The sequence below is a fragment of the Squalius cephalus genome (assembly GCF_949319135.1).
Source record: "Squalius cephalus genome assembly, chromosome: 5".
Classification (NCBI taxonomy): domain Eukaryota; kingdom Metazoa; phylum Chordata; class Actinopteri; order Cypriniformes; family Leuciscidae; genus Squalius; species Squalius cephalus.
In genome coordinates this window covers 19613668-19630687 of record NC_137126.1, presented here as the reverse complement: position 1 = coordinate 19630687, position 17020 = coordinate 19613668, and the positions used below count along the sequence as shown (strand labels likewise).

Sequence of the window (17020 nt, the reverse complement as noted above, 5' to 3'; positions counted from 1 at the left end):
AGTAATGCGTTACTTTACTAGTTACTTGACCAAAGTAATCCGATTACGTAATGCACATTACTTGTAATGAGTTACCCTCAACACTGATTAACATTAGTTAATGCAATAACTAAAATTAACTAACAATGAGCAATTAATTTGTTAGAGTATTTATTATTTTTTGTTAATGTTGGTTAATACAAATACAACTGTTCATTGTTAGTTCATGTCAGCTCAAGTCCTCTAAATAATATGAACAGATACAACGTTTGATTTTAATAATGTATTGATTCATAAATACTTTAAAAGTATTTTTCATTGTTAGTCCATTAAGACCATGTTAACTAATGTTAACAAATGGAACCTTATTGTAAGGTGTTACTAATAATCTTTTTATAATTTACTCACCTTCATGTCATATCAAAACTCTGTGACTTTATTCTGTGGAACATAATGGAAATTAAATTGTGCAAAAAATCATTATTGCATTATATTATTGTATTACACAAAATATTATTTAATACGACCAAATCAACCTGACTTAAGTTACATATAATTCCCAAAGAAGTCATTTTTATTTATATATGTGACCCTGGATCACAAAACCAGTCACAAGTCGCAAGGGTATATTTGTGGCTATAGTCAACAATACATTGTATGGGTCAAAATTATCGTTTTTTCTTTTATGCCAAAAATCAGCAGGATACTAAGTAAAGATCATGTTTCATGAAGATATTTAGTAAATTTCCAACCGTAAATATATAAAACATTAATTTTTCTAAGTGGATACACCACAATCGCGAACATAACTGGACGACTTTAAAGGCGATTTTCTCAATGTTTCGCACCCTCAGATTCCAGATATTCAAATAGTTGTATCTCGGCCAAATATTGTCATATCCTAACAAACCATACATCAATGGAAATCTTATTTATTTATATGTATCCCAATTTCAGAAAATGTACCCATGTGACTGGTTTTGTGATCCAGGGTCACATATATATATTTTAAATCAAATGAAGTAGAAATAACGTGTTAATGTAACAACTGCACATTTTTGTAAAGTGCTATTTTATGATACTGTTATGGTCCATTTGTGTGTGTGTGTTCCACAGAATAAAGTGAGAACGATCAGGAACTACATGAGAGTGAGTAAAAGAACACAACATTTTCAAAATGATAAATAATTAATAGTGAAAATACTGCTATAATTCACTTTGTATGAAGTAAATACAGCATATGTAAAAGCAAAGGAAAGAGGAGAGTGAGAGGGAATGAAAAAGAAAGAGAGAAGAGGAAGACTAGACGAGGTGGTGAGCTCCTGACAGTGCATCATCATAATGCAGAGGAGCGAGAGATAGAGGGAGCGAAAGAGAGGAAAGCACTGCACAGAAGAAGCCTCCCACGCACAGATGACTGTACAGCTCCTCATTAGGGCACAGTGTGTAGGTGTTCCCCAGCTCAGGAACACAGGGGGTGGAAGAGAACGAAAGAAAGGGAGAGCAAGACCTCCAGAGACACAGGGAAGAAAATGAGAGAAAGGAGAGAGAGAGAATTCCACCCACCTTGGCCAGATGATGCTCAGAGGAGAAACCCAGCCCATACACTGTGTTGGCACGGCTGTCTGCCCACTGCCCAAACTTCTGAGACGTCTTTGTGAAGGTCATGTTCGGGGTGATAGTGCTGTTTATTATTGCCTGTGAGATGAAAAAGAAAACAACTCCTCAGAAAAGAATGTGAAAACACGAGTGCATGTTTTCAATCCGGCCTTGAAGCGTTTAAGATGAAGGCCCTTTGAGAGAGCAAAAAATAGGCAGAAATGGGGTCCATAACATGAGCTGATTGAAATATTATGTTAACAGCCAGCATAAAATTGTGTGTGAAAGAGTGTGATCCATTAGTGTATCATCATGCTCGTACAGATCTGTTGTCGGAGATGTGGCCTTGGAGTTGGTAAGTTCAAATACGGCCTTTGATATTCCTAGAGCTGTTATTGTTGTTAACTATAACTAAAACTAAAATATTAAAAATCATTTTTGTTCATTGAAATAAAGCTGAAGTAATATATAAACTAAATATATAAATAAATATATGAAAAACTTAAACTTAAAAAACTGACTCAAGTTTAAGTCGCAGTACTAAAATGATTAAAACTGAAAGAAAAAAAAATAAAGCTAAATAGAAATCTTTAAACAAAACTAAAATGAATAGAGATGACAAAAGTACATAAGAAAATTTATTTAAATTGAAAAAAAGCTATTTCAAAATGAATAAATACAACAGTATATAAACAATATTAAAATAACTTAAAAATTTCCTGACATCTTTCTAAAGAAAGAATTTCAGTTTTTTTTTGCACAGACATTTTGTTACAAAAAAAAAAACCTGAATTTAATTTAATTCATTTATTAGAAAAAAGCAAGATCAAATTTCAAGCAATATCACACGAGTATAGCCATTTGATTTCAGCATAAACTATATCAGAATGGCTGTGATTCGGCCACGGCTATGAGTTTGATCTTGCGTTTACACAACAGTTTGACGGCACAAGTGTTTAAATAAATAAGAAACAACAACGGAGTGTTGGAGTTGAGCCCAAGCCTCCGTTCTAAAACATCACTTTAGAACTTAGGAATGTTGAGTCGCTTCATTGAAGCTTATTGTATTATGTAGAGGAGAGTATTATGAGTGAGAGATCGACTAAGCGAATGCATTATCTGCATCTAGCTGATATTCTTCAGGTTAATCTTATATTCATAAACACAAAATCAGTTTGAATGTCTACTGAGGAAAAAATTAAATACAATATAAAAATATAAAGTTGTGAAACCTAGCCAAATCAATTAGCTCCAAGTAGATTAATAAGACCAAAAATTGCTCGTTTGATATAGCCAAAATGAATTATACCTCATGTTTAACCACTACCTACATTAGAGCCAGCAGCAAATTCCCAAAGGACTGGCCGAGATAAAGGGCCCTATTTAAACGTTCTAAGCACAAGTGAACTTAGGGCGTGTCCGAATCCACTTTTGCTAGTTTAACGACAGGAAAATTAGTTGGCGCGCCCGGCGCATGGTTCAAAAGGGTTGTCTCTATTCTCTTAATGAGTAATGGGTGTGTTTTGGGCGTAACATGCAATAAACCAATCAGAGTCTCATCTCCCATTCCCTTTAAAAGCCAGTTACGCTCATGACATGGCGGATTCGCTATTTGCATGGCGGAATTTGCAAGCGGAATATCTGAACGCTTTCCTCTAGCCAGGAAACGCACATCTGCGCAAGCAGACCATCTAGGGGCAAAGTGTACGCGTGTTGTGGACCCGCCTATAGGGGCATATTTCTAACACGCTCTTTAAATAATTGTTTTAGTTTATTTAAAGAGCGTGTTAGTAATATGCGCCTATAGGCAGGTCAACCCAGTCTATTTCAGTTGCCTCAAAATAGCAACACGACAACATTGCGCCTGAACACACCTCGTTTTCAGACCAGCGCACCCATGGGCGCACAAATGGGCGCAAATGCCTTTGCTATTTAAACAACGTGGCGCAGGACGTGAAAATGATAACTGCGTCGGGCTGAAACTAGCAAAAACACACTTGCCTGGCGCCTGGCGTATGATAGGGCCCAAAGCTGTTCTCACGTGAACGCTGAATGGCCGCTAACGTCTGGAGCTCGCATCTCCGTAAACGTCTAAACAAATTGTCAAATATGCGCTATGTTTGAGTCGCTAAGTCGCATATTTGAGGTCTAAATAACTATATTCTCACCTAAACTCTTAAAACTACATTCCGTGACACAACAGAAGTATCTGTAAAATTATGGTGGTTTGCCCGTCCGCCGTGACACTCTCTGTGAGAAATGCTGCAAGTGGAGTGATACAAACAGTGAAACAATTCCCGTGGTGATACTAGTAGAATATCGCATGGCTGGAAAAGGCTCTCAGCCAATCAGAAAAAGAATAAACTGTTGTATAATATAATACAACAATCCGTGTGGATTTAATGCCAAGGCACAAGGATGGAGTTTAAAGTTAATCAGTGATCAGTTATGGAGTAAGTAAACAGCTCATATGCTGTTGAATCAGGGGTCTATCTTAAAAATATATCAAAAATGTCTAAATGAGATGGTCAGAAATGGATGCTCACAAACACTTGCCTTCAGTACATCTCAGGATGTTTCCTGCGTTATAAGCCTGTGAAATGTTATTGATGAAATGACGACAGTCACTGCCAGTGAATGTGTTTGTGTGGGTGTGAAACCGAGAGCAAATAAGGAGGGAGGAAAGAGCGAGAAGGAGAAGCAGAGAGAGAGAGGAGAGAGATGCACTGTGAATGTTGCACAGATTCTGTGGATCTCACAATCATAATTTGAGCATCCAGAGATTTAGAAAGTCATCAAAATCCTCTCGCAGAAATCACATTCTTAATAAGTACCAGATTTCAACAAAAAAATTTATTTACCAATGAAATTACAAAGATTTCCTATCATGGAGTTCCAATGGCAGATTTTTTTTTAACTTGTTTTAAGCATAAACCTCATATAGTTCTTCAAGATGGGGAATGTAAAACATGAAATGGATGGATGCACAAAGCATAGCAATCCACGAAGGCTGTGTGGATAAAAGGCCTCGAGCGCTCTCATACTCCCACACACTTCCAGAACAAGGCCAATTGGCCACATACAAACGTGTAATTTCAAGCGAGAAAATCGACAGTGGGCTACCACTGTCAGCTTCCTGTGTGTGTGTGTATGTGTATGTGTGTGTTACACACATGTTATACAATCATTGGAAGGATGAGTGCTGTTCCCTCTGTTCTATACTTCCAGTATTTCCACGGATATTTAAGGTTGACCTACAGAGCACAACAGTAAGGTTCTGAAAGTAAAAATCCTATTCATTTTCATATACAGTACATATGCCTTTGTGGAAACCAGAAATAAATTTTAAGCAATGAATATCTGGTGAATTGCTACACATAATCCTGAAGAGAGATCCACCTATCATGAAGTTGCTGTTACCATAGTAATAGGAATCACAGGAATAGAGCAGAAAAGAGATAGTCCACATGCCCATAGTTAATTTTAGTTCTCAGCAGTCTGAAAAGCATCATTTCAGCCAAACACTCAAATGTTTAATAACTATAAAACTGTGGTCAAAAAGATTTTCTAAATGGCCCAATTTCTCCATGTAACATTTAGAGCTGACAATTAGGACTAGATTTAAACTATCACAATTTGGGGAGAAAAAAAAGTCTTGGTGGTGAAATGATTCTTGAGCAGCAAATCTGCATATTAGAGTGATTTCTGAAGGATCATGTGACACTAAAGTGACTGGAGTAATGATGCTGAAAATTTAGCCTTGCAATTAGAGAAAAAAAAAAACATTTTAAAATATATTCAAATAAAAAACTGTTATTATAAATTGTAATAATATTTCATAGTATTACTGTACTTACGGTATTATTCAATACCGTATAAATGCAGTCATGAGCATAAGATACTCCTTTCAATAACATTAAGAATATCTTCCCAACCCCAAACTTTTGAACAGTAATATTTTGAAATTGTGCTTTATGCAGACACCATAAGGTTTCATTAGTTAGCATTAGTTAATTACTTTAGTTAGCATGAACTAAGGACAAACAATACTTCTACAGCATTTTATTAATCTTAGTTACTGTTAATTTCAACATTTACATTATCAAAATCAAAAGTTGTATTTGTTAACAGTAATGGACTATGAACTAACTTGAACTAACTATGAACGACTGTATTTTTTATTAACATAGATTAATAAATACTGTAACAAATGTATTTATCATGGTTAGTTCATGTTAGTTCATATATTAACTAACAAATGAGGCCTTATTGTAAAATGTTACCGACACCTTTAATAAGTGGTGAAACTGAGCTTTTAGCATAGACTACATAAAGAAAAAATTAAATCAACAACACTTTCAGAACACCACAATGGGAAGCGACCAGACACACCACCCTATAGCATTATTTTCTTCAGAAAATGTCAAAATATAATATTCAAATAATTACGATATTTAGCAACTAAACGGAAGGTTTTCTAACAAATCCATGCTAGTGTTTGCTAATCTGCATCAGCGTGACTGATGTTTGCGCTGTGCCTAATGTACACATTAAGTGGGTTGAACCTAATGAAGTGATGAGCAGCATGTGTATGTGTGGAAGACCAGCTCAGGAACTTCGCAGTTTGAGCTCTTGTGTACGAGCTGCTCAGCTAGCAGAACGCTAAGTACGCTGGAGCTGGTATTTGTCTTTATTTTCAGATGCAGACGGATTGGCTCGACGAGAGCCCTAATCAGAGTCCACGCAGCCTGCTGTATAATCACTCACTTCAGGATTGTAATTGCATGTGAACAGCTGAAAGCTGTGCAGTGGGTGGACAGCAGCGAAGAACAGCGCTGAGGCTAACGTTGTTGTTGGAAGAAGCTGTCCGTTTCATGCCACTTTTGCAATCTGTCAGGGGTTGCTAAAAGAGAGCAGGATGTCACTCGCAATAATAGCCTAGCTGTTAGCAACGCAATTTTGTTTCCGGCACATGGCATTTGCTCTTTTCTGATCATTTAATGTCACATCCGAAGCAACAAGATACTTATAAGTGCTTTTCACACTGCGCTTAACCTTGGGTTATCGTTATTCCAAACCAACCAATCATGTGCCTCATATTTACGTGCTTTGAACAACACGTGTTGTATAAACAGGTTATGTTTCAGCATTTGAGGAAAAAAATGACAAATGGTGCTGGAAAACGAGAAGAGTTTAATTCTTACTTTCATAGTCTCAAAAGTCTATTCAGTAAAACTTGACTGACAGTCGACAATATATAATACAAGTATGCGCAATGCTAGAGCTTTATGTAAACAGGTCGCGTGCTGCGTTCGTCCAATTAATGACACTGGCGCACCACAAATATTCAAATAAAAAATGCGAACCCGGGGTTTAGGAATATACAGTGGGAAATGTCAGTTTAAGAATAGCAAGGATTAGTTGTTAACCACAGGTAAATTGTGTAAAAGCATTTTGATGTAATGTGAAACGTGAAGCAAGATAACCCAGGAATCTATTTACCAGGGGTTTAGAATGACACAGGGTTAACTATTTCAAGTGTGAAAATCCCTATATAGGAGTTTAAAAAAAAAACGAATCTTTTTAGTTAAGCTGTAGTTACACTATACGCTACATTCAAAAAGTAGACTAACGCCTGGTTTAGGCGTAACCTCGTCCCAGACTAAAATGCATGTTTGAGCAGTTTTAACTGAAAGCAACTTGCTCTGACATTTCCTAAAATAAGTCAGTTCCATATTTTATTTTATGTTTTCTTGAGGCACGTTTATAAAAGCAACTTAAATGTCCTAATTTAACTAAGGCCTAGTCATGGCTTAATCTAAGCCCTGTCTGTGAAACCAGGCCTAAATTTCATACTAAATTTAAATTCAATTTTAAACATATACCTCCCACTTTTACACACTAATTTACATAAATAAATTTAGGCTGCTAAAGAGTCACACATATGCTGCCATGATGAAACAATAATGTTGCACAGGGACCTGATTGTATTAATTAATCAATCATTTTTTTAACCTGTTTATTTATATGAAACATTCAAACAAATCCTTTCACTAAAAAAATTAACCTGATGAATTTGAAAACAGTGATGTAGTATGAAATACATCATACTACATTACTACTGAAAAAAAAAAAAAAAAAAAAAAAAAAAAAAAACATAGCATGTAACTGGAAAAGCGTACTATTTTGAAAATGTCTGAGCTATAAATGGCAGCCAAATTTTCTCAAACAAGAAAAAATGTAGAGCAGGACTGAATTTAGTCAATCTGGAATTGATTGGATCGTTATTGTTTGCTATTGCTGTGATCTCATGCGAGTGACAGGTTGTCCCGCCCTCACGCCATGGTTGGTGACTTTAATAAATTGGCAAAAATGTAAGGAGGAAAGGGCACAAAGAAGAGTCCAAACTAAAAGGAAACTGCATTTGATCAGATACCGTCAAGTGAAGTTATATCCAAGATAATGTGAATAGCACTCAGCGAATAGAGACCTTCCTGCTCGCTCTGCTATTGCCTATTATAGGTCAACGGTGGTTCAGATAAAGACCAGGCTTAAGTGACAAGTCTCTGTCATTCAGAATGACAGGTCCACAATCAGATGAAGAAAGCCAGAATAAATTGCAGGGGTGGAGGGCGAAAACACAGGCATGGTCAGAACTTAAATATTATGCCAGGCTTAACATGAGCTCTTCAATCAATGTAGCATCCTGCTAATACCTTTAGCCACTGTGAGCATGACTTAAATTCCCTGAAGGGCTCAAAATGGACTTAAGATCAGACTCTAATTACAGCTGCTGTGTTGACCCCATTCCCTGTCCCAGTCTCATAAGGTACAGTAACATTTAAACACATAATAATGCAACATAATAATGGATCCCCGTATTTTGTAATACCACCACCTAATTTCTTAACAAAAAGGTACGACGGCGGTGCCATGGGACAGAGATCATATCAGGTACTAAATGGTAAGCATTTTTATGTACTTGGTATTTAGACGATACTAAAAAAAAATTAAAACAATATCCTGGAATTACCATGGTACTTTTTTTTGCTAGTGTCGACAGTTACGTAAATCAAGCTAAGACTATTAGTTATATATTTAAAAGGTTTCTGAGATGGCAAATGACAAATAAACTTAAAAATAATTAAAAATGTCATGTGGTTTAACCGTCAAGTAAAAAGCAATAACACATTTTCCTTACACCTTGAATTTATATAGACATCTTAATAATAATTTTCAAAAAGTTTTAAAATATATTTAAGGTAAATAGTATTTTTACTAATTAATTTGGTAACACTTTACAATAAGTTTTAATTTGTTAACATTAATTAACATGAACTAACCATGAGCAATACATTTATTGATGTTTTTGTTCATCTTTGTCAACGTTAGTCGGTAAAAATACAGTCGTTCATTGTTTGCTCATGTTACTTCACAGTGCATTACCTAATGTTAACAAAAAAACTATTGATTTTAATAATGTATTAATAAATGTTGAAATTAACATTAACAAAGATTAAATGCTGAAGAAGGGCAGTTCATTTCCAGTTCATGTTAACTAATGTAGTTAACTAATGAAACCTTATTGTAAAGTGTTACCATTAATTTATTTAAATAAAGTAAATTAACTACGAATTATTCATTCATAAATATCGTTACATATTTGGGAGTACCACGACATGATTGGCAGTTCACAACTCGATTGTCATAAAATGAAAAATTTTAGGACTAACTGACCTTGACACACAGTCATAATGGTTTACAGGGGTCCTCTCAATTTCATTACTTTATTGAGACATTATTTTTTTACTTTCCGTGCCCCAAAACATAAGAATTATGCTCGTCATAGAAGATGTATATTCAAGTCATTGTACTAAAGACATTTAATATATAATTAATATTTTTGAAAAAATAGATCTGCACAAAAAAATTGTCGTTGACCCTATGGTATGTTTAAGGTCTACACAAAACTCAACATGGATCAAACAGGATTAACTGCTGAACAAACAGTGTGCGCTTGTGTTGGTGTCAACAGTCACAGTGCAAAGTGCATCGGCTCACATGTTATTTCTGTCTCTGAAACCAAAAGCTAAGGGGAGGGCTGAGCATCCCAACTCACAAGCACATTCAGACATACTGCGGGAGCTATTTTAAAATCCTCCTCTGCTAAAGTCGAGGAACCGTCAGGATAGGGTTATGACTGCACATGAAACACTCCATACAATGTTCATATAATGTTTCTTACATACTTTTGATTTATAGGCTAATTGGGTCCAAGGGTTTGTGATTTGACATACAAAACCACATGACTGCTTTCTAGTGAGATTTCAGGAGGATGGTGGAGACACATGGTCTGCAGTGGTCTAATGCGAAGTATTGTGGACAATTACACCATCTGCATTAAAATAAATGGGTGAAACTATAAAAGCCTTAAAGTAATAGCCAACGGTAAGATGGATGGACTAACTCTAGCGGATGTAGAGTCGCTACCACTGTCTATTGATGTTTCCTGAAATATTGGGCCATTACATCCACTGTGTAAGGTTGCACAGCAGTGACCAATTCAAGTGCATGCTGCTCTCCACAGGGAGAGCGAAATAATCCACTTCTATCCCAGAGAATATGTTTGATAGGAAACTCTATCAGGTCGGTCCTCTGCACACTCAAATCTGCTGCTAATTCAACTGAATGCATCAAACACACATTATATTTTTGAGATTTGAAAGGCATTATCAGATGCTTTTCCTGAACCAAAGACAATCCTTTAATCTCCACCATACTGAGAAGAACATAATATTATAGGACCTGTTTCCCTACATTCACAATGGATGCTTCCCTACAGTATACCAACGAACATGAATCCACATCAGTAAAAAAAAAAAAAAAGACACACCACGTTACCTTTGATCCATCCAAGCTGATGATCCTGTACACGTTCCTGGTACTGTCATAGAAGTAAGATACAGTGACCGCATGTTTGCTGGTGGGCATCCAGTTCTTCTTAGTGCTGGGGTCTATCTGGAAGACGTGTGCCCGGGTGCTGTAGATGGGCTGTTCCCTGAAAGGTAGGAAAAAAAAGTGGTGAACCTCTTTGTGCCTGAGCACCGTTGTCTCTCCGATTCCGCCAGGCGCGCTGGAACGTCCCGGTAGACGGATCACCATTCCTTCAGCCTCCATCTTGCTGCTGATCACCACTGCTTGAACCCAGGTAGAAACCTGGGTCTTGCCTAAGCAGTCAGACACATTGGTGCCCTGCTAACAGTGCAAGGCGACCATTCAACGCCCTGCTGATATGGAAATGCCAGCTGTTTGGCTGGGGCAGTGTGGGACGGACACTAAATATAGTCAGGGTCGCAGTAATCTGTGCAGTCCCACCCCTACTGACCTGATCTTTGCTGTTGGAAGTTGGAAGTATCGGGGCTCTTTTCCTAGACACCCTAGCTTAATTTGATAATCACACATAGACAAAGCCGGTAACGTAATTAATAGATAAACTAATGTCAATTACTTCTTTTAGTCTAAGAGTATGGGTGGAATTTCATAAACACCCCAGCCATGTTTTTCAATGCTACATTTTAAGGTTCCGATAATTACACAAAAGAATAAACTCTGCAAAAAGAATCGAAATCGTGTCATCATTACCATTTCAAACAAGGTTTCTCAAAAGATTTTGTCCATGCAATGAAAGTCAATGGGGTCGAAAACAACACTGGACGCCACTGACTTTCATTGAATGAACAAAAATAACACTGAGACATTTCTCAAAATATCTTCTTTTATGTTTCACAGAAGAAACAAAGTCATACAACATGAGGGACAGTAAATGATGACAATTTTCATTTTTGGGTGGACTATCCCTTTAAGCAATTAATCACCTTGGAGGCCATGCACAGAGAAAAACGAAGGTCAGTTTTGTGAATGTTATCTTCACTTTGGGCAACAAAAAACAGAAAAGCATGTGGACCACAAGAGGGAAGGAATAATCACTCTAGAATAATAGGCAATCATTGCTAAAGCGAACAAAAGAAACCTGGAGCCCGAGTCTCACTCTGAACTTTCTCATTCTTCTTAACACAATTACAGATTTATCCTCATTCAAAGTGATACATACATGTCATCAGCAGTTCATCAGCAATTAGCATTCACATGGCAAAACTTCTCAGTAAGGTTCAATTAATGAGGTATAATAAACTAAAAATGATTTTTTACAGCATTTATTAATATCAGTTGCACTACAGAACATTAAGGTAAACATGAATACATTTTCATTATTGAGAGAGTACATAAAAAAAAAAAAAAAAAAAAAAAAAATCAGTGTTCAAAATGTTCTTGCCATACCCTCATTTACTATGGAAAGTTTACAGTGATGATTTGGTTTAGTGGTAGATTTCAGATTCATTTCAAGCAGTAGCGAAGTAAAAAAAAAAAAAGTAAATAAGTAAAAACAACAACAGCGCAAGTAACTTGCATAGAGTTTTATGTTTTAACCATAGAGATAGAGGTCTAATATTATTAGTGTACCTGATTTTATGTTAACGACAGATCTTTTCTTCTGTTGTGACTTACATTTGTGTGTAATGGATGGGTACTTGGTTCTATACATTTGGTTGTTGACTGGATTTTGAGATGTGGGCGTTGCAGTCAAGAGCGGAGGCAGATAAACATGAGCTAAATGATTGGAGAAGTCCTATGTCATGTCACCAGAGAGAAGTCTGTTGTTTTCACCGGAAGGTCCAGTTATAACATTTTGATTTAACATTTTCTTAAATGAAGCACATGCACAGATGAGTTGTTCACAATAATAGAATTGAATTTTATTTCATGCTGACTTAAAAAAAAAAAAAGGTGGAATCTTGGAAACAATGAAATCAATTCATTGTTGATTCATGAACTATTGTTAATTTATAATTCATACAGACAATAAGTAGAAATTAACATTGACCAATATTTAAGTGCTGTGGTTCATGGTGATTTCATGTAAGCTACTGCAAAGTTTAAAATATTCTAGCTGACCCCCTGAGTTTTTTAAGGCGACCATTATTTTTAGAACGTGTCTCCTAATTATTTTCATGGTGACGCATCATGCTTGTCATGTGACACACCGCAGCCAGCGCCAGCCAAAGCTCAAAAGCACATTTGAATTTAGCAGTTGATCACGTGATGCACTGAACGCTCCAATCACAGCGGTGCTAGTACACGTCAAAGGCATAACAATATTAAAGTACAGCACCTCATTGTAAAGTGTTATTGGACAAACTTACAAAAGATCCTTATAGGGACAACTAACAATTGCATCAGGCTCAAAATTACTGACAATCTCAGCTTTATCTCTGGATACATAGATCAGATACGACTAGGAGGATTACATGGGAAGTTCACTAATGCCCTTCAAGTTTCAGGTAAAGAGAAATGCTTTGCTTCAAAATCCAAATCCAAACACAGAGGGAAGCCCACTACAGTATAGCCTGCTCATTGACCCTTCCCCAACATACTACTTTAAAAGCAACTGGCCTCAAATCAATGTCAAAGGGCATATGTCTCCACTACTGTATGCTCAGTCATCCGCAGATGGAGCTTTTCCATAGCATTCCCATACCCTAAACTCCTCTGACCCAATTCCACAGATAACACCCTTCAAATCCCAGAAAAAAAATCCCATTCAATCCCAATTTACTCTTCATCCATCTTATTAAAACATAGGATCAGAAGCGGGAAGTATAACGGGGGAAACGGGGAAATATAACAAACACAGACGGTTTGTTGCTCCTATTCCCAGGATAATTAATCACCATATTCAATTACATTAGCGTGCTTCTAATCAGCTGCTGCTGGGCTGATGTGCAGGAATGAGAGAAACTGAGAAGGAAAAGGAAGGAAGAGGAGCAGGGATAGCTTAAGTGAGGAGAAGGAGAGAGAGAGAAATGCGGAGTACGGAGAAGTGCTTACGCTGCACCGTGGAGGCGGAAGATCTCTGAAGAGCATCAAAGGCTTGTTGCATAATTAGCATTTAAATTCGATTAAAATGCAGTTGCATTCACCATACATGGGTGCTTCACATGACATCACATGCTTCCATATAGGTCATAACCATTTAAAATGTAGTAACTTAAAATGTTTATATTGTGAATGCAATCCATTAGCCGAGCTTATTGGGACATTTCCATCCGAATTTGTTCGTGTATATAACCCACACATACTTTTCTCTGTTCTCACTCAAACTTATGAAGTAATGAATTAAAGGCACCCTTAGGGAAAGAATGAAACTGTAAATAGACTGGAACATATTGCTACATTATTGCAGCTGACTATTTTATTTCTGATTATGGTTCAAATGTATTTGCTTATGTACGTGTTTGGGTTCCATTTTCTATAATACATGTTCTCATATTGTTATAATTATGGTGTGGCAAACGTATTTGGTGTATATTAGAAAGAAAAAATAGACATATTTATCAAAGTAAAATCAAAATGGTTTAAATTGTAATAGCATTCTGTGTTGCTAAAACAAAATGTGAAATGCATTAATTAAATAATAACAGCTTTATCATTTCCATGCAGTAATGAAATGAAAATGTGTTGTGTCTTGTATAAAAAAAGGCTTTTTATATATTTGAGCAGTGTCACACTATATGAAATAAAATGTGAAAAAATAGGTTAAAACACAAACTATTCCAGTATCTTGTGTTTTTTCCTTAGTAGCCAAACAGAATAAACGTTATGATTTTCATATCTTGTTTGCTAAGATTTTTCCATTTCACGTTTCATCAATTCATGGTTGAATGTCAACCACCCACGCAGAAAACAGGATGGGGGAACAGCCTGAATTTAGAAAAGGAAAATGAAAACTAGATTTTATACCTAAATGTTTATCAACACACAAACCCTCAGAGCAATCTGAGAAAATGTGAATGTTACAAGCCATTATTAAACTATTTTGAACAGATTAGTCGTATCATCCATTGGATTCAACAGTCAAAAGTATCTTGAAGCCAAGACTGTCCGATTTTGAATATAAGTGATGTGGTCAATTATATAAGCAGACAGTTCTGTATTAACATCAACACTGTTGATCTCACACCACCCACCTTCAACAACCCACCACTATTCAGAGCAAGCAGTCTTTTTCATTTTCAACATCTGTCTTCTTTCTGACCAAATAATACCGCAACAATAAAGAAGACCAAACTTCTGCCACACTTCAAACTTGAGTGATCTGTAATAGCATGTACATATGGACATATGGATAAGAAGCTATTTTGTTAGTTACATAACCTGGTAGCGTGGTCAAGCTTGACTTTGAAAAGGTGCGATCATACCATTCAAATCATCTGTCCTAATAAGCAAAATAAGCTAATTGGATCACTTTTAATTTTGCAACCAATGCACTGCTTATGAGAAAAATTTTGCATTTGTTCAGCAGGCCTATTACTCCCACTATTGTCTTAACAACGGCCGTTCAGTAATGTTAAACTGCATAACAACCAAACACTTTATAGCATGTAATAAATTGAATTGTGAGCCACTGAATCGAGTAGGAAGTGGGAATGGTTTTCTCCAGAGTAATATACTCCCAGAACAGCCATTGAATCTTTCAACGGTTATAATTTAATTAAGAATGAAGAAGAGGGGACTTAAAGCAATTCAAGTTTAAAAAAAAATAATTATTATTTATTAAATGGAAAATGCTTTGCCACCACAAGAAGATCCATCTTTATGTAATAACAAGATGATCACTTCCAGACGTTGAGCAAAGACTACCCAGGGAACAATTTTGGGATTCTAAATAATATCTACATGCGGCGGGGAGCCAATGGAGAAGATTTTAGGTCATAGAGACCAACTGTAAGCAGAAGACCCTTTAAGATTGAATAGCCATGTATAGGGTCACCTTTATTTAAAATCTGTATTTCAGATCAATCTCCAGCTGAGCTTTGGAAATTCCACTAGCATGTACAGATATATCAGATGTCATTGCCAATATTGGCTTCAAAATTGTATTGATGAGACTGTGCCATGCAGCGGTGCTCTGCTGAAATGTAGATTACATAAGCATGACGAGATTAAAGGCCTTTGGCACTGCAGCACATCAGTATATGAAATTAGCTAATGTTCATTCTCATTCAGAGTACATGCTTGTTATCATTTGCCAAAAAAATAATAATACACGCGGCTAACCAACAGACTGTGGTCTCAGTGGTCAAAAATGGTCGACCCAGTGAATGAAGAATAAACGATTAATTAAAAGTGTTTCCAAATAAATGAGTGTACACACTCACATAATAGTGTGGGTATGTAAAAGAAAAACTGTATCACAACATATTTTAACACATAACGCACATAAATATATTCAGCATTATAATACGTTTTAATGCACAATATTAAGGACACTTAAGGCGTTCTTGAACATGAATAACTGCCCTTACATTCTGCCCTGTCCTCATAAGACCGGTGATAAAACCGTCAGGCTCTGCGCTGCCAATTCCTCCAGTATACGTTTTGCTATGTACATGCAACTTACCCCATGCTGATGTTTTTCCCTGCCGAGACGAGATGCGATTTGTGCTATTTACAAGCAACTTACCCCATGTTGATGTTTTTTCCTTCCTGAGACGAGATGCGTTTTGTTGATCACCGAGTTTCTTCTTCAGGCTGAATGTAGAGGCTTTGGATGCGGTGCGCGCGGTCAGTCACATTATGAGCAGCGGCATTCTGCGTCTCTCATTACGCGCTCTGTATGTAGGCTGTCAGATGCACTAAACGAATCCCACGGCGAATAGCCCACCAATACTGCCCAATTTTAGCTAGTTTGCAAAACGACGGGCTCACCTCGCATCTCTGCGGTTAGAATATGTGTTTTTGAAGAGCGCGAGGTAACGGTGGCGCTGGGGTGAATAAAGAGCCGCTGCCTCTCTCTCAGTGGGCGTGTGTGTGTGGCTCTAAAGATGAATCTGCTGTCAGTCGATGGTCATAACACATACCACACAATATCCCACAACAACGCCCCCTGGCACGCTCTTCTCCCATTAAAAAACACTTGCCACTTTTTCATCGTAGGATTTTATGCCAAGCATCATAATTCACATTGATTAGCCTATTTCCTTGTCATAATTGTATTGAAATGTAAATAAAATTGAATCCTAATTACTGGTTTTCAATATTCGTTTAACTCTGAAAATCTCTTAAAGGGATAGTTTACTCAAAATTGAAAATTCTGTTATCAATTTACTCGCCCTCATGTTTGTTCCAAACCTGTATGAACTTTCTTCCGTTGAACACAAAAGAAGATATTTTGAAGAATATGGGTACCAGTTGACAGCACCCGCTGACTTTGTAGGGAACAAAATACTACGGAAGTCAAGGGGCCCATCAACTGTCTGGTTACCAACAATCTTTAAAATATCTTCTTTTGTGCTCAGCAGAAAAGATAAATTCATAAAGGTTT

The 17020-nt window shown here is 36.7% G+C and overlaps 1 protein-coding gene across 2 annotated transcripts in view; it reads right to left on the bottom strand.

The window, feature by feature from the left end:
• homer1b (homer scaffold protein 1b) overlaps window positions 1-16516 on the bottom strand; it is a 31212-nt gene extending 14696 nt beyond the window's left edge. The window contains exons 1-3 of one of the 2 annotated variants that reach the window (XM_079872838.1): window positions 16160-16516; window positions 10480-10636; window positions 1546-1677 (exon numbers count right to left, since the gene is read on the bottom strand). In XM_079872838.1, the coding sequence (XP_079728964.1) occupies window positions 1546-1677; window positions 10480-10636; window positions 16160-16164 (294 nt within the window). In that variant the 5' untranslated portion in view covers window positions 16165-16516. Of the gene's footprint in view, window positions 1-1545; window positions 1678-10479; window positions 11864-16159 lie in introns of those variants that run through there. The other variant, XM_079872837.1, reaches the window with a different exon arrangement.
• Between the last annotated feature and the right edge of the window lie 504 nt (window positions 16517-17020).